Source organism: Accipiter gentilis, chromosome 11 (assembly GCF_929443795.1).
Source record: "Accipiter gentilis chromosome 11, bAccGen1.1, whole genome shotgun sequence".
Taxonomy (NCBI): domain Eukaryota; kingdom Metazoa; phylum Chordata; class Aves; order Accipitriformes; family Accipitridae; genus Astur; species Astur gentilis.
Genome location: NC_064890.1, coordinates 23,770,686 through 23,789,192, shown reverse-complemented (window position 1 = coordinate 23,789,192; position 18,507 = coordinate 23,770,686). Strand labels below are relative to the sequence as shown.

General features: G+C 37.3%; 1 protein-coding gene across 5 annotated transcripts in view; it reads right to left on the bottom strand.

Moving 5' to 3' along the window:
* Positions 1 to 18,507, bottom strand: part of GRM8 (glutamate metabotropic receptor 8) — a 358,666-nt gene that overhangs the window by 39,311 nt on the left and 300,848 nt on the right. For 4 of the 5 annotated variants that reach the window (XM_049814189.1, XM_049814188.1, XM_049814190.1 and 1 more), the window contains one exon: positions 7,780 to 8,715. In XM_049814189.1, the coding sequence (XP_049670146.1) occupies positions 7,780 to 8,715 (936 nt within the window). Of the gene's footprint in view, positions 1 to 5,110; positions 5,219 to 7,779; positions 8,716 to 18,507 lie in introns of those variants that run through there. The other variant, XM_049814193.1, reaches the window with a different exon arrangement.

Genomic DNA, 18,507 nt, shown 5'->3' with positions numbered 1-18,507 from the left:
GCTCATGAACTTCTGTGAGGATGAACTTTTTATTAGGCATCTGAGTCCAAAAATTGCTATGTATCCCTTCATTTTGAATGCAGAATAATGGATGGTATTGAATACAATACAAGATGCAGGAGCTGCATTTGTCTCAATCTGGTTGTTTATAAGGTCCCATGATGCAACACTTTATGTGCGTCCCTTGAATACTCAAATCCACTCTTGTTGCATACAAAGAAGCTTGCAATTGGTCAAAGGAAGTATGCTTGCTTTTAATGAACTGTTAAACTGTCTGTGGTCCTCTTCAGATGCAGTGTGGCTGGGCACCGGTTGCCAGTGCTTGACCATAAGGGCATGAAGCGGTTGAGAGCATGATTAAACTGTAAGATGTATTTCCTACTTTTTCTTTTTATGCAAAACCATCAGTGACTTGGATGCTATCCTGTGTGTAATAATGACATAGAGGACCCCATCTCACAGTTACACTTGTTGATGAAACACAATCTTGAAAGTTTATAGCATCTTAATACCAAAGAACAATCTCTTAATGTGCAAATATCATCTAATACAACTGGAAGGCTTTCTGTTTAACTGCACTTGTTGAAGATAACCGTATTTTTGGCAATGAACAAATCTGAGCCAAAAGATCAACATTTTTGTGAAGTGAAGCTGATTTATAGAAATATAGTAGATAAGGCATAATTTTTTTTCCAGATTATCTCTATGAAACATTTGTGGTCTTTCACAAACTGCCATGTGTGATTACTGATTATTCTTTTCTAAAGTAGATGGAGATGGCAGAGTTATTTAGCTATCTGTGCTTCACAGAATAGTTTCTGCTTCTCAGTTAGAATTAGTTACTTATCACAGAAACCAGCAAGCAGCCAAAAAGGTCTATTTAAAGTTCTCTAGCATGCATTCCTTCTTCATATACCTGTTACCAACTCTCTGACATTCCTCAGGATGGAATAGGAAGCAGATCACAGGCAAATTTAATTTTTCTGGCAGCTCCTTCCTGTCTTTGGGAAAGAAGCTATCATTCATCACAGGGCCAGAAGCAAACATGTCAGACACCAAATTGCTGGTGTTTTCCATTATGTGACAGGTGCATATCTCTACAATGTACACAACTAGGTACGCCAGCTCCATGCTCATACTGGAACAGACATGCAATCAAGCAGAAAAGAACAGGGTATACAACCTTCAGGTACACACACGAGCACCTCGCTGAACTGAAAAAAAATGGCTTTATATCTCATTAAATAATCCAATTCTTAGAGAAGCTGGCATTTTCTCTCTTCCTGGTACCTCCTAATAAACTTACAATGAAAATCAGTGTTCAGTGTACGTAATTAAAATGCTAGTGGCTTAATTAATGTAAAAGTAAACAGAGATATATAATTGCAACCTAAAGACTGTAGGCATGTCTTAAAACAATAAAGTTGAGTCTTTAAAATTACATATGCATTAGCTTTGCACAAAGTCTTTCATTCAGCAAGAAGAACACTTGCTGAAATTTGTGTACAAACTATGCTGAATAACAAAAAATCTAAACAGGGGCTAGGATTTTAAAAAGTAGCTGCATTCAGGCCTCCATAAGATTTCATTGAGTAGGTAGCACAGTCTGAAAGAAACCTTCCCCCTAGCTTTCATGCACTTTACCAGGCAGGTCACACCTACACGTCATGAGCAGGCAGAAGCAGAGGGACTTTTTCTCTTCAGTCCAAGGGGATTTCATCAAAGCTTTGCAGATGCATTTCACCTCAAAACAACTTGAAAGAACTTGGGAGCCTTACCTCTTTTTCCTCTAGTCAGTCACTTCTGGAGAAAAGCAGCTAAACAAGGAAGCAGATGACTACCCCACAAAGAATGTTATGATCTTAAATTATCAAAATGAGCCTGAACAACATCTAAGTGAACAGAGAGCTTAAGACACCTTTTGGCACAAAAGACTGACTTGGTTGACTACAGTAATCCCTTCTGATTTCTTAGTTAATCTAATGCAGCTTAGATAATTACACTATAGTATAGTTTCATTTCTAAGAAAGTCAGTACTTGGCCTGAAAGCTGGTCAGAAATGTTTTGATAAATGTTTCTTTAAAGGCAAGTCTGGCATTACAGTTAGCAGTCAGTTCAGACATTTTTCAGTTTAAGAAAGTGGGAACAGTTCAAAAGTTATGAAATTATGCTCTTTCAATATCAAAACTGCTCTGCTTCCAAAATCCAATTTAAACTCAAAAAGATAGAAAAGGTTCAAACTGGAAAAAAGCTTTCTAAATGCCCACAAAATTTTAAATGACCCAGGCTATCATTTTTATTTCCTTTATTAGCTAATAAACTTTTTTCATAATTTTCACTTGTGATTCTAGTGGGAACAGAGAAGCTTTTCCTAAGAAACAACTTTTGGAATGGGTTCCCCCGAGGTGACTTTTGAAAGAAAAGAGGATCTCTATATTTAACCGGTTTCTCATTAGGGGTACCTTTTGCAGTTTACGCAGCCACACTGGAGAAGTATGACCACTGCTCTGTCCTCTTGCACCAGCTCATGGAAGGCTGGGGAAAGAAGAACAGGTTTGTGGGGCTGCTGCAACTGGGTTTTGTTCATCCAATGGGTGGACCCAGCATTGTCCACAACCTGCACTGCACTGAGTATCTTCACCAGCTGGAGGGAAACACGCTGTCTCAGAAATAAGCAAGAAATGAGGAATTTCCCTTACAGAGGGAAAGGGGGCAAAGGAAGATTGGGGAATAAATTGCAATCCAGTTGTGCTCTTGTTCACATCTTTTTTGCCACTCTGCTTCTACAACAGAACAACAAAGCCCCGATTTCTCCTAAGGATTAGGTCACAAATCCTAGGAAATTATCAAATTAGAAATAATCTAGCTCATGAAATATTTACGTTTTGCAAAACATGAAATGAGAAAACATTATTAAAACTTCCCCTTTCTCAACATACAATTTCCAGTGAGAGGGGGGATATTTCTATCAGACAATCTGGTGACTTTTATCTGATTTTCTGTGTTCCAAAACATGCAAAAATTCAAGTACTGATAATTTTGTTAGAAACCTGCAGGTTGTCCCATATTCCAAAGATTATGAAAAAATAGCACAGAAATTGAGTTTTGAACAGTGATCAATTGCTGAATGTGGGAAGTATCACTTCAGCAGTCTTCTAACTTTCTATCCCTTAATAATGAAAATCAGAAACTGTTCCAAATATCCCTCAGATTAATCCTCATGCTATGCACAGTGTTGGCACTAAAGATTCTAGTTCAATCAAGCCAAACATCATTCATAAAATGGAAGAAATACTAACATGATAAATTGTCTTTCTGGACTTTTTCCTGTGATGTGTACTGCATGGACTACCTGCAGAGCTAGATCTCTGAATATGACCAGGATTATAAGAGAATGCTTTGAGGTGAAGAAAAGGCTCAGTGCAGTCTGCTTCATTAACACAGCTTGAGGCATCATTAAGATGCTTTGTTTTCTTACAGTCACAGGAATATATTTAACCAAGAATTCATAACATAAACACACACAAAAAAAGGCTATTTGTATAATTTTTTTTAGAAATGTGGGGGAAGCAAAGGGTCTTTATCTGAATTGTCATTAGTCGTTCTTTTCTTTAAGCTAAAGAACATATCTGACTAGACTGATGGAAGTACCTCTCCCACTGAGAACTGAATATCTTCCTCTTGACAACTACAGCAGCAGTTTACAAGTCACATTAATATTGGGATACTCTTAGAATTGTTTCTAGCTTCTTTTAATGTTACTAACAGCTGGGTATAAGCATAAGATCCACATGATCAGTAAATCTAGGATGAAAACAGCTGGAATAGTAAGGTCATAAGGATAATAATTTATGGGAAGATTTCTACCATATATTACAACTTGTTTTGCCTCTATTGCAGTTATGAAAAGAGAAATAAAACTTGTCAGCATAATTGGAAATATGTTAAAATTTATCTGCCTTGTTAGATTACACCTTGCAATTGTGGCCGGTGGGAGGAGAAGAAATCATTCAGTGTTTTCCATGGTCCTTTTTCCTCAGCAGAAAGTGCAACCTCTTTTATTTCACACGGGAAACAAGTATTCATCTTCTCATTCAAAACACAGTATTTCCAGGCTAATGTAATAAATGATATCTTTATTATCTGTGAATGAACATGATTCATCCACCTGTCAAAACTGTTAAAAGGACGGAAATTTTAAATGTTCAGTTTATCAAATAGGGACATACTTTACACAGCCATCTATCCTCAGCTGGTTTTTGTGCAGTCTTCCGCTGTAACTTAATTTTACCCAGAGGTTCCTCAAACATCTGTTTTAATCACTCAGCTAAATTCAATCTTTTTTCTGTGGCATTCCAGACATCACGACATTTCAGCCATCTCTATTCCAGATGATCCCGGTACTTCCAGTGTTTTGCCGTGTTCACGTGCATGACATAGATGAAGGCTACATTCACAGAATGCTTTCTCACAGAATTTCACTCCTTTGCCTCTAAAGCACCTCACAGACATTTACGCAAGTGTTAGAAAATTGGCGTTTTATGTTGTAGGGATACCTTTTTCATTCAGTTCAATGACACACTGGAATAATTTAACAATCTGTGGTATGTTCCTTTTGTAAAACAGCAGCTAACAAAACGGGCTTGATCATAAATGGGCAAAATCATGAATTGGACAAAAACCAAATCACACAGAACTTAAAGTCAATGCTCTTATTGTTCTCTGCAGAATATCTGCAGGAATGACAATCTAAAAATGGTGTGTTTAATAGCACAGGGGTTTTATGTTCTGCTGCTTGGGATTAAGGACAAACAACAAACATGGACTTCCATAAGAGCCACCAAGCTTGGGTTACACAAGGTTATTTTAACCTTCTGTTAATTGGCCATAGATACATACAATTTTAATTTCTTGAATATTATATAGTACTTTTCTCAATTTTCTGTTAGTTTTAAACTTACACATAAACTGAGGTAATATATATGAGTAGAAACAGCATCTGTTATAAAGGACTGTTAAACATGTTACAAATGTCAAGACTATAAATCAACATATTCCCACTTGTCAAGTCCTGTCAAGTTACCTTAACTTTTACCGTGTTTTCTCTTATGGATGTGTCACATCATGCAAATCCAGGCATTTAACTCAGCTGTATTAACCAGCTAGACACCCAATGTTCCTCATATGCACAGTGGAGAGAGAGGTTTCCCATCCTGAGCTTCACAGCAAGAACATATCAGCAAGATTCACAGTCTGTCTGCAGAGAAGTACTTAAGCTTATTTATATGCCCTTCATCACACATATTTGAAGTTTGACAGACACCAACACTCAGTTTATGCACTTGTGCCAACTGTACAGGCTTATACTCCTCTAGGTTCTACCCAAAATCTCTTAGCATATTTACACTCTTGGGAATTGACCCCAAGGCCACTAAAAGTAAAGGTAACCTTTCCACGATGATCTATGAGTTTTGGATCTAGACACCTGTTTTTCGCATTAATGGTCCTATTTTTTTGTTTAACAGTGGAAATATTTTGACAGTGAAATAAAAATAAAAGCTTCTCAATACATTTTCTACTTAATCTGTGTTCATGCAATAGTTAACCTCTGTGTCAAAAAATGCATAATGACTTCTGCTATTGTTGTAAGCACTACTGATGTTTAGGAAAACAGAAGTTCCTTAAAAAATTTTGGAGAAGTTTTAACTACTTTTTATTCAGAAAGAAGTCTGTCTAAAGCTAGTAGTTAATGAATTGCTAGTTGGAAGTACACCTGGCTTCTAATGAATGCTATGTTAGATTTTATTACTGTCAAAATTTCAAAAAAGGAACCACTGCTTTTAAATAGTACTTTAAGTTTCCCAGCTTATTGCTCTGTTCTCTCTGAACAAACTCAAGCCATAAAAAAATAATTTCAGGATTGTCAAATCAACTGGAAAGTGAGTAAGCACATAACAAAAGTCTGTTTAAGTTCATTTTCTCTTTCATTTCTTTCATCCTCAAAAAAGATCATAACACCAAATTTCAAATAAAGTGTTCTATAATGTATTCGTTTGCTCTTAAAATGCTTCTTTTGGTGTTATGCATTAACTGAGAAATCTACAAGCAACTTTGAGTTTTTCTGGCCAATGTACAAACGTATGCACTAAGATATTACATTTTTGTCCTATTCAGGTAAGCAATTTAATTGTATGAATATGCGAACTATTATGATGATATCCATAAGACTCTGTGTGGAAACATGTTTTTATTTGCAGCAAAAAGTAGAAGCACTGTGAAAAGAATTATTTGAATTACAGAGCTACTGTATTAGCATATTAATTTCTTTTTTTTCCTCCTGAAAGTCATTACCCGAAGACTAACAAATCATTTAGAAAAAAAGGCAACTAACAAGTGAAATTTAGTGTTAGAAGCTGTGTGATTTGGTATAATTTGTGTGTTCAGTCTTCAGTTTCATAAAAGAAATGCAAAACAGGTGTTCATTAATCTTGTCTTTAAAGGTCAAAACCAAGCCATGCTTTACTGCAAGCTATGGCGTAAATCTAAACTCACTGCAGAGTTGCCAGCCAAATAATATTTTCTGTGTTTCAATATTCAGAAATACATTTCTTTTGCTATAGTACTTGCTATAAAACTGACTGGCCCAAGTTGTTATACCAAAAAGTACCACACATTTATACAATGAAGTATTTTTCTGACTTAAGTCTACACATACAAAAAAGTCGGAATTTAAATACAATCCATCTAAACATGCAAGGGGGTAAGAGTGCTCTCTAAAACAGACAGATGCCAAACCTTTGCAATTATAAGTGGACATGTTGACTTTTCCAATTAAATTAAAATGTATATTTTAAAACATTATAAAAAACACCTACTAGAAGAAAAGGGGAAAGAAATTATGTAAAAGACTTATGACTTCAATTTCCTATTTTTAAGATTTTCCAAATCTCGCAGATCTGCAGTTTTTAAGACTGATGCTGGTATTATGGCTCTTTCCTACCTAACTTGTCACTTTCATCACTATCAGCTGAGTAAAACCTCACACAGTCAACATTTTCCTCTGCCTTCCCATTAGAACTGAGAGAAGGCGAGTTGAATGTCTGACATATTTTGTACTGCTCACTATGACTTAGAAGTCATACTTTCACTATAGTATCAGGAAAGACCCATGCCAATTGAACAAGGAATAACAGATATCCAAGTATGCAACATTTAATTTCTCATTAAAAGATCAAGAAAATATTTTCTTTTTGCTCTGAGATAATAATTACTGAATTACACTTTCTATGATTTTACATACACTTCATTCATTCTTCCCTTTTTTTTTTTTTTTTTTTTTTTTAAGTTATATGTGTCAACCAGAGAGAAAAGTAATTCTTTTCATTCTGCCCAGGCATTCTTCTTCATTATTTTTGACAAATGTAAGTTGATCTTCTTAGACTTTTGAAATGCAACCATTTCTATCAGATCTGTGGATGATAACAAAGATTTATAGTGCTTCACGTAACAGACAAGAGCATCACTGAAGGATATATTGAGAAAATGTCAGTGTTGTTATGCCAGCCACACCACAATTACATTCAGTTTCTTCTGTTAAAATATAGGAAACCTACATTTTGAATCATATATTTTACTATATGTGAATTCTGAGAGTTTGTTTGCAATTATCATTCAGAATTACTCATTCATAAGAGTGAAAATGTACTGTAGCGCTGTAAGTGTTGCAAGATGAAAACAGAAAAAGGATAGTATTTGATTTGTAAACTTATCATCACTTACCTTCTCTGCTGATTGGGCCGTACCAAAAAAGATTGGGATAAAAGCTAACCAAATTATGCAGGTTGTGTACATGGTAAATCCAATGGGTTTGGCTTCGTTGAAGGTCTCTGGAACCCCTCTTGTTTTAATAGCATAAACAGTGCATGTGACCATCAAGAGAATACTGTATCCAAGGGAACAAATGAGAGAAAGATCTGAAATGTCACATTTGAGAACTCCCCTGGCATTTTCTGGTTCAAGTGTCCTCTGCTCTCCATAGTCTACGATGGTATGTGGTGGATCGATAGCAAACCAGATGAAGACTCCAATAAGCTGCATGGATATGAGGCTGAAAGTGATCACCAGCTGGGAAGCTGGACTAATAAATTTGGGAGCTGTGACGGACTTTTTACCTTGTTCAAATATTCTGTGAATCCTGTTTGTTTTGGTAAGCAAGGCAGCATAGCTGAAACACATGCCAAGTCCTAAAAAGATCCTTCGAAACGAGCAGACCACTGTATCGGGAGTCGCGATCATTAAAAAAGTAATGGAGTAACAGAGAAAAATCCCAGTCAAGAGCACGTAACTGAGCTCCCGTCCAGAGGCCCTGACGATCGGTGTGTCGTTGTACCGGACGAATGTCACAATCACAAAGGTGGTGGCAATTATACCAAGAATAGCTATGAAGACGGGCACAATGGCCCAAGGAGAATGCCACTCCAGTTTGATTATAGGGATAAGCTGGCAATCTGTACGGTTGGCGTTTGGTCTCTTATTAATGGGGCACAGTTCACAGTTGAATTCATCCACCTGGTAATGGTACCCCTCGCAGCGTTCGCAGTGCCAGCAGCAGGGCACTCCCTTCACGGTTTTCTTTCTTTCCCCAGCTTTACAGGGCAGGCTGCAGACAGATGCTGGATGAGTGTGTTCTCTGTTAGCCCACTGCATGTCTTCTACCTGTGGGTATAAAAAATTAATGAGCCTTCTATTTTCCCCCATTTATAATACCCTAATCCGGGCCACAGGTTTGTCATAAATCACTACATGCTGACACTACAAATACAGTTTACCATAATAAGAAACCTGTTTCTTTCCCTTGTATTGACTTTATAAAAGTGTTAAATGATTGTGTCCAATAAATCATTCATGCCACAGGCTTGATGAGTGTCATTAGTTTCTATTTACCTCTTTACTGCTGACCAAATTGACATCTGTAAAGATATTTATTGACTCCAGGCTAGTTTAAAAGCAAAAAGCCTTCTACACAGTGCTTTAAAAGTTAATTACATGCAAATACAAATACCAGTAGTTCTCAAACATTTAATTACAAAATAAGGCTATGTGAGTTTCAGACAAGTTTCTGCTACAGTAAAGAAATAGATTAAAATCTGCCTGCATCAGCTCTGGCAGAACAAAGAGTGCCAGGAAAAAAAAAAAAAAAAAAAGATCTGTGATGCCACCTCTTCCATGAATGTGGATACTTTATACCTTTCCACTTTCTACGTCTTGACATGCACAAGAGTGTTTTGTTTACACTTCTAGAAGAGAAAAATGAGTATATACTGCTTTCTGAATAATAATGGGAAAAGATGTCATGGCTACTACTTTGGTCCTCCTGATTTAAGGAGTCCAAGGATCTTTTTGTAGTACAGAACAGATGCACACAATGCAGTCTTGTTTTGGAAATCCCAGATTTATCCAGGGCAGCGCATTAACAAAATATACTTTTTTCATCCACTTATCTATTCTTCCTGCATGCCCTCCAAATAAAAATCTGAATTGGAAACCCATGGATTTAAAGCATTTCCCGCTTAAAATTATGACTCGGTTTGGTGCCAGCTCTCCTTAGCCCACCCTTAGTAAACCCGTGTTCTCCCAGAGGTCACGCTGAGGGAACCAGAGCAGTGCATGGAGCAAAGAGCTACTTGTGGGCACCAGAATCCCTGTGTTGCTCCCATGCTCCACCTTTCATTCCTTTGTTAGGTGGTAAGCACTCAAGGACAAAGGACTTGCTGTGTTCTTGCCTATTAAGTACTTAGCACTTTTGATTCATTTGGAGGCTTTATTTATAAGTGCAACAGCAGTAACAAAACTTCACATGTCAGGACTGTTTTCAGTTCCTTCTGGAGGAGGACAGAATGAGGACAGCTTATCAAGAGGGATAATTTTGTCCTTAACAGGTTTTTTTTCCAGCAATTTTTCAACAGATTTGAGAGAAAATCACAATGTAACATTGCCGGCCTCATTTGCCTTCCTCAGAGAGCCGGAGCACCGGTTACAGCGCCACACAGGGTGAATAAAGCAGCAACCAGCAGCCAGGCTCTTTGTCTCCTCTGTCCACTCCTCTGCACAGTGTAGGACTTTGATGTTATTCACCACTCAAAGGGGCAAACGAGACACCACACAATAACAAGGAGACAAGAAACTTGCTCATACAACCAGCTCTGTGAATCCCCAGAGTCACTCAAAGACTTCAGTGGGGTTTGGATCAGTCCTGAACCTACAGAAGTTAACCGTATTTTATATCAAGGACTGTGATAATTACACAAAATGCAGCATCTGGTGACTATCTAAAAGGAAATAATTTAAGTAATTAGCTTCCTAAAAACCAGAAGAATAACCCAGTTGCATGAAACAGCTTTAACAGAGCCCTAGCAGAGCACTTGACACTCTAAAAAAATATTCACCTCTATTACCCTCCTGGTTTTAATCACTGAAATTCTCAAAGCCTGCATAACCCCTACTGTTTCATCTACTAGACAAGAGAGAAAACATGTTATGATGAAACCAGTGTGATAGCAAAGACGTATTCTCCTTCACAGTGTTGTTAGGAGAATAAATATATCAAAGCCTGTGATTTAGTCAGATACTATGAAAATGGGGGCAACAGGAGGCCATGGTCATTAATCCAGATCTGTGGATAAATTTGGGATGACTCAAGAAAGAACAGTATTGCATATTTGCCAGATTATAGCACACAAGACAGAATCACCAGGAGATTACACAACACCTCATCCAGCATAAACTTAGAATGGCATGGACAGGCAATATCTAATTTGGCAGAAAGCCTGACAGGATAAAGCTAAGATACCCATTTTTTTTAACTCATCTGAACTAGCACAGTGAGTTTATACCAGATCAGCATTTAATATCATAAGGCTACAGTGTTTCTTAGCTGCCATTAAGCATCCTAAAGTCATATTTACTGTACTGTGAATCCACAACTTAGGAACACAGAATTCCTTTGTGTCTTTCAGAGTTTCTACCTTAATAAAAGAAAAAAAAAAAAAAAAAAGAAAAAAAAATTGTTTTATTGTACAGCTACTTATGAATTTGTATACTTTTGTCTTGACGGTGCTTTAATTGACTAAAAACATGCTTAAAAACTCTTCCTGGTTGGCAAGACATTAGAGTGGCTCAGGTTACACATCCCAGTGGCAACAACTGATAATAAATTCCTATTTCTGAAGGTCACAGGTAAATATTCGTACTATGTTTTTCATTCTAGTACATCTGACACATAAACTACACAAGATATAACTTCCAGCATGGCAGTACAGGGTTATGAAAGTTGGAGAACTCGTTGGCTAAACAAACTTGAGAGGTATTTTTTAATTAATTATGAATATAAACACTATTAGCTGTTAGGAATGGAGCAATTTGAACAAGAATGGACTCTTAAAGCATAAAAAAAAATCTAAATCAATGTAGAGAATAACCACAATGAATGGCTGTTACAGGTGCATTTTACAAGGTATACAAGTTATATCTTACCATCTGTCTTGTCTGGATTACTTTTTTTACACAAAACACACAGTTACATTTAGGTTGACCTACATTTCTGAAAAAGCTCTTAACAAAACTGTTATGAATTCTTGCTCATGAGTTTTTAATTTCATTTTCTATCCAACAGGAAAGAGAAGATATATTCCCAGGAAACACTGGCCAGTGTTTGAAATTGGAGAGCCCCTTTAAGAAACTTGCAGTTCTTAGAAAATTCTGGCATTGTAGGATTTTAACTCTGGAAGTGGGTGCAAAGATGGGATTCTTCCGTAAACCCAGCCATCCTGACAACTCATTTTATAGCTACATTAACAAGCAATGTGGAATAGTCAGAGCCAATCTGTGGAGCAAAGGTGTTGGCTCTGAGGACCTGATGTTCACATTGGTCAGTATTTGAAATTAAAGTCTGGGAAGGAAGGTTATATTGAACTAATTCTAACATAGTTCAGTGGACTGAACACACAATAATGATTAAAGAAGACTAGATGTCCTTCTGGAAAGCATCTTCTGTTTTCATTTCAGCCAAAAGCAATCCAGTTCACATAGTCTGAGACCCACTCCACAATGAGCAAGTGTACTAAGTGGGAATAATTAGCAGATTCATTTCAAAAGCAGACTCTTGACTAAAACCAAAATGCTAATGTGTGTACACCCTCAGACTGCTGCTTAGATGCTACTGTAATAGAGGCAGAGTAAAGGGCAGGGGAAACTATACCTCAGAGTGAGCACTGCTTGCTTTTATTACATCTGAACAGGTCTGCTAAGGGTTTCTGTATCTGCAGCAATTAAAGACTGAAAAGTCATGCTACTTCTGGTCATTTTGTTCATTCCCAGCTATCCACAACCTGCAGAAGTCTTTGCCTGTAATGTATTTTTGAGTTATTTTTTTTGCATAATATAAATATAATAAGGAAATCCAGTATAAGATGTAATTACATCAATGCTCTTTAAGCTCTATCAGTTTTTTCAGTCACTGAATGTATATACCAAAGGACCCAGCTTCTTGAACCTGTGCATAAGATTCACCCATGTGTTTATTTTTCTATCCTGAAGTCATAGTACTATTGATCACACTTCTTCTCTGAGAGTAACTTTAGAAAAAAGGAAAGCAAAGGAGGATCATTTAGGAGCAGAGACCGAGGGACATTGTATAATTTTCAGAAGTGCTGAAAACCTGTAAAAGTCATAAACTTTAAAGGGAGTCGCTGGTTCCTCAGCCTTTTTTGAAAATCATAGTTTTTTACATAGACATAAACACTTAGCAGTGGAACTTTCAAAAGTGCCAAGGGGAACTTGTTCAATCCAGCTAATTAATTTAAATGGGAGCTAAGTGCCTTATCTGTTTAAGTGCTTTTGAAAAATCCCACTATGCTTCTATCCGCAGTTTTCAATCTCAATACTTTTGAAAACCTGCCCCAAAGTGATCTAGAAATTCAAACGTTAAAAAAATAACTTCAGGGGAGCTTAACTTTAGGTGCACATTTTTAAACAAAATTCTCATGAGGGAAAGAAACTGACAAGCCAAAGACAGACAAAACACACACAGAAAAGGGGGAGGGGGGTTGGGGGGGGGGGGGAGAGTGACATTAAAAAAGAATGAAAAAGTTCTGCCTCTCTTCAGCCTTTACTGATCAAAATACCTGGGTCTGCAGCACTCTTTATACTGCTCAGACACTGCTAAGGCTGAGGGAGTCTCAGATTATTAAGTAGCCTTAGGTAAACATAGTTTCTAGAAGACTTATTTTGTCATCTTCATTTTCATGTGACATCTTCTAGTAGCTGCTCTTACTACAGTATGATACATGACAAGGCAAAGTTCATTGTTAAATGCATCTGAATTCATCATCTAGGTCAGATGGACTGGAATAGCCTAGCTCTTTTATCTATTATTAATAATAGTTTAAAAATTATTATTATTAATTTTGAGTATCTTCTCTGAATTTGGAAAATGTCTGATAGATTGATGTGCTATCATCAAGTACCTCACATTTCCCTAAGATAAGTTTCCATTTTCTACTATTCCAATACTTACCAGAGTGAAAACATCAGAAAGAGTATGACAGCATGTCTGTAAGACACGTACTCATTTTCTATGAAATGCATCATGATACAAAAAGAGAATGGCTTCATTGCTATTTAAATAGACATAATAATCATCTCTATATGAGATATCTGCCTGATGGAGCTGCAATTTGCTTTACTTTGCAGCACTAAGACTCAGAGTTCACTAAACCATTAAAATAGACAAAATGTCATTTCATATCAAAACCAAGTAAACACCTCTATCCTTCATGAACATTACAAATGCAGTTTCCTCTAATATCTAATACTAAAGCTAAAAATTAATGATGTGAGAACTGTGCTAAAACAAGATGAGATTTACACCACACAGTACAAGTAGTACCTTCACATTCCCGGCACCAACGTTCTTCCAATAATCAAGCAACTCATTCATTTAGCCATGACCTCAGCAACCAGAGGAGACTGATCAAAAATGCTGTTCATAGGTCACGTATAATTTCTGAACAATTTATGTGTACAAACCCGCTCTGATTTCCATTCTTAATGATCATGGAAAAATCTATCACCTACTCACATAATTCAGCAACCAGTGACAATATAAAGGCACTTGGACAACCTTCAGGTAGTTTATATCAAGGACATTGGCGGATAATATTTTAATGTTTCTGATTATGTTCTATTGTCATTTGCAGGAATTTTCATTTTTGAAATCTTTTCTCAGAGCTAGATATTTATTAAAAATTGTGAAACATGTGTTTAAAGATATTACTGTAATGAATGGAATTATACAAGATCTGGACAGAGGAATGCAAGTAGTGCATTCCACCAGCGTTGTCGGAGCAGGCAAATATCTTTTTTTTGTAGTCAGTTAGCCAAGACTTTCAGAAGCATCAAGGCTCTCACATTCATACAGCTTTTAATAGATATCCAGATTCTTAGTTATAAAAATGACAAAGAACTGAAATATCACCTCCAGCTGTCATTAAGAGTTGTTCTTATTTTTGTCTCGAGTTCCTACAAGTATTTATCTTCTGACAAAAATGTTCATCAGAAGAGCATAGCAAGTGAGTGAATTAAGGTAATTTAGTCTAATATTTAGCTTTTTAAATTGTCTAATGCATCTATTCTCACAGTAAAAGTTCAAGTCTCTAATGTACCTTGTCCAATCAAGTAATCTCAACCATCTAAAACCAAAATTAAACTGAAACTGGTTCAACCAAAGTGAATTCATTATGAGTCTAAATATAATGATCATTGCATTCAGTCTGCCAGACAGACTTTTATCCCTTTAGAGAAAAGCCGGACTAAACTTACAAATATTTAAGTAGGCATGGACTGAAGAAAAATAAGTCAAGGACAAAAAATACGGTTTTAAATTAAAATACAAAACAAAACCTAGAATTAATCCAAATTGTCAATGACAGTATAAAATCACTATCATTACCAAGTTTGCCATAATTGCTGTAAATTATTTACCTCATTCACTATACACAGACATTTTCCTAACAACTGAGACGTCATTTTCTGGAATTTTAGGCATAGCCATTCCTAGAGGTTTGCAAAGAACATGGGATTATATCTTTGGTTTTACCACATACTGGACAAAAATTAATTCAGTTGAGTATCAGTTTGAAGAGGAGTCTGAGAAGCTTGATCAGATGCAATGACCATTAAAGGACCAGTCTGAACTACTACAAGGAAAATGGTTCCTCCTCTTTTTCTTTAGGAACAGAAGCACAGGTTGTTGTTCCAACTGAGATGGAAGCTGATTTCTCCTAACTGTGAATCCACCTACCCCAAGTTCCTCCTAGGCACACCACTTACCATCTCTATCTCACAGCTTCTCTAAAGGAAAAACAAAGACAGTTAAATTTACTGTCATTTAAATTTTAATACCTATTTACATGCATGTATGTATAATTATATATATGCACGTATGATTTAAAATGACCTAGACTACAGGAAGGAAGGAGATAATTATATTATTTGAAAGCAGTACTACAGAACATTTAAACAACTTTGGTCTCTAAGCTTAGAGTTAGCTTATATGGCTCTGATACAGGTGTGACTTTCTTGGTGACCTTAGGCAAATTATTTAACCTGCTTGAATCTCAACTTCGCAATTGGCTGGAGGGAAGCTGTCATGCAGGCAGGAGCAGTGGAAACACTTAAGTTTAAAATGTGGGTAAGAAGTTTAAGTAGCGATATAACTGATATCCATCTCTCAGGTCTAGAAGGTTTTTTTTGCCCAGCAAGTACTTATATTTTAGGAAGCTTGATAAATACGATTTTTACTTTTAAAACTGAGCAATATTTTTTCAAAGAATTAAGACCACAAACATCGGAACAATTCTGTGCTTCCTCAGCATGTCAAAATCTTTCTTGTCATCTCCAGTTTCTCAGAACTACAATATTGTCAATCTCTGGAATTTCTAAAGGTAAGAGAATGTACTTTTAATGTTCTGGTCATAATAACAAGTCATTCTCAGCTAGGGCAAAACAGCTGAAGGGAAGGATGCTCTGAGGTAATACACACAAACAGAAAAGAGCGGTGTAAACAAATATAAAGCTTCTTATGCTCATAAACAGAAAAGGTTAAATACTAGCCTTGCTTTATCAATAGAAGTATGTTATTTAGTGTGCTGAGACTGTAATTTTACCTCAAAGAAACTAGCCTCGCTAGTTAAGTCATAAAATTCATGACTGCTGAATACTTACACAGAGGAGCATACCATGGAAACCTTAAAACAGGGAATAATTGTACCACAGTATCATAATCTACAGAGACTGTTTATTAGTGCTATACAGACTTTAAACCCCAGTCTTAAAATGCTAGCCTTTGAGTGGTTTGGGACCTGTTTATTTTACTTTTTTTTACTTTTACTTTTCTCTGCCTGTGGTTTGATTGGTACTGATGGGCTACAGAAGTGCTTACCCTAACAGACTCTTGCTACAAGGGTAGGAGGAACTGCAATATATTTCCTTCTTCAATTTGCCAAACACCAAACTTATTAATGTGCATGTAATACCTGGAAAACAACGTTTTCTTTTCAGAGGCCTTGGGGAGTAGGCTAGCACAAAGTGCAGTGATTAGCAGGTCATCAAGTAAACAGCCACTGTTACTACACTTGTATAACTATCAGATGGAATTTTACAGCAATCTAGTAGGCACTTCAATATAAGCAAGATTTTTTTTTTCTTTCTTGGAAACATGAATCACAATTAATTTTTAAGCACCTGTTTCTGGACATAGTCTTTTTATTTACAAATGAGGCCAAAGAACCAAAAAAAACCCACCCAAAAATCCAAACAAACAAAAAAGCCCCACCACAATTTTTTCCCTAAGAGTTTTATGACACAGAAATATCCTATTCAAGGTGACATCAGCAGACTTCAGATTTTTTGGAAGTGCCTTGCATCGTCTATTGTCTATATTTTGAAAATATGTAATTACTATCAATGGATCAGACTGCAAATCAGGTTTCCAAAGTTATTCTTTATGCAGAGCATTTTCACATTGACAATCTCTATCACATATACTTACCTAGAGGTCCTCACTGCCCTTACATGCACCTGACATGCACTGGGAGAGGTTTTAATGACCTTTTTTATATATATAACTTATGATGTACACACAAGGATTGAAGTCATCATACACTACCAAAAGCAGACTGTGCCGTAACTTTGCTTATAATTAAGCATGTTAAAACCCCCTCAAATTAAAAAAAAAACAAACTTGTCAGATTTTGATTTTTTTCCTTTAAATGTTGTTTTGAGAGGAAACCTTCCACCATTGCCCCTTTTTGTCAAGTGATAGGTTTTGACCAGCTCTAGTACTAAGGCCATTTGAACCACAAGGCTTGGGAGTACATTTTTCTTCCTGCAGTTGATCGTGCAGAAATAGCCTGCAAGCACACTTAAAAAAATTTAGTGTTTTGAGAAAAGAAAAGGAGCCTAGTTCCAGCAAAAGGGTTTTTTAACATCACTTTCATTGTGCCGTTTCTCAGTTCTGCCCAAGGTCCATACAATCACTTATTTAATGCACTAGTTGCATTTCTTGATGAAGCTTTTAACAGCCATAACAAACATGCTTCCTCCCAAATCTGTTGTTTTATTTACAGTTACCTAAGTTAAATTTCGAGTTGGCCTGTGCTAAGTCCGGTGCTCCATAGCTACTATATTTCCCTCTGAGATGGGTTGACCCTGGCTGAACACCAGGTGCCCACCAAAGCCGTTCTATCACTCCCCCATCCTCAGCTGGACAGGGAAGAGAAAAATATAACAAAAAACTTGCGGGTCAAGATAAGGACAGGAGAGATCATTCACTAATTACCGTCACAGGCAAAACAGACTCGATTTGGGAAAAGTAACTCAATTTATTACAAATCAACCAGAGCAAGGTAATGAGAAATAAAATGAAATCTCAGAACACCTTTCCACCACCCTTCCCTTCTTCCCGGGCACAACTAGCCTCCCAGATTTCACCACCAAGCCCCCCCAGCGGCAGAGGGGGACAGGGATGGGGTTTATGGTCATCACACGTTATTTTCTGCCGCTTCACCTCCTCAGGACGAGGGCTCATCACACTCTTCCCCTGCTCCAGCGTGGGGCCCCACCCATGGGAGAAAGTCCTCCACGAACCTCCAACGTGGGCCATTCCCACGGGCTGCAGTTCTTCACGAACCGCTCCAGCATGGGTCCATTCCATGGGCTGCAGTCCTTCAGGCACAGACTGCTCCAGCGTGAGTCCCCCACGGGGTCACAAGTCCTGCCAGAAAACCTGCGCCAGCGTGGGTTCCTCTCTCCACAGATCCGCAGGTCCTGCCAGGAACCTGCTCCAGCACGGGGTTCCCACGGGGTCACAGCCTCCTTCGGGAACCCACCTGCTCCGGTGTGGGGTCCTCCCCGGGCTGCAGGTGGAGATCTGCTCCACCGTGGACCTCC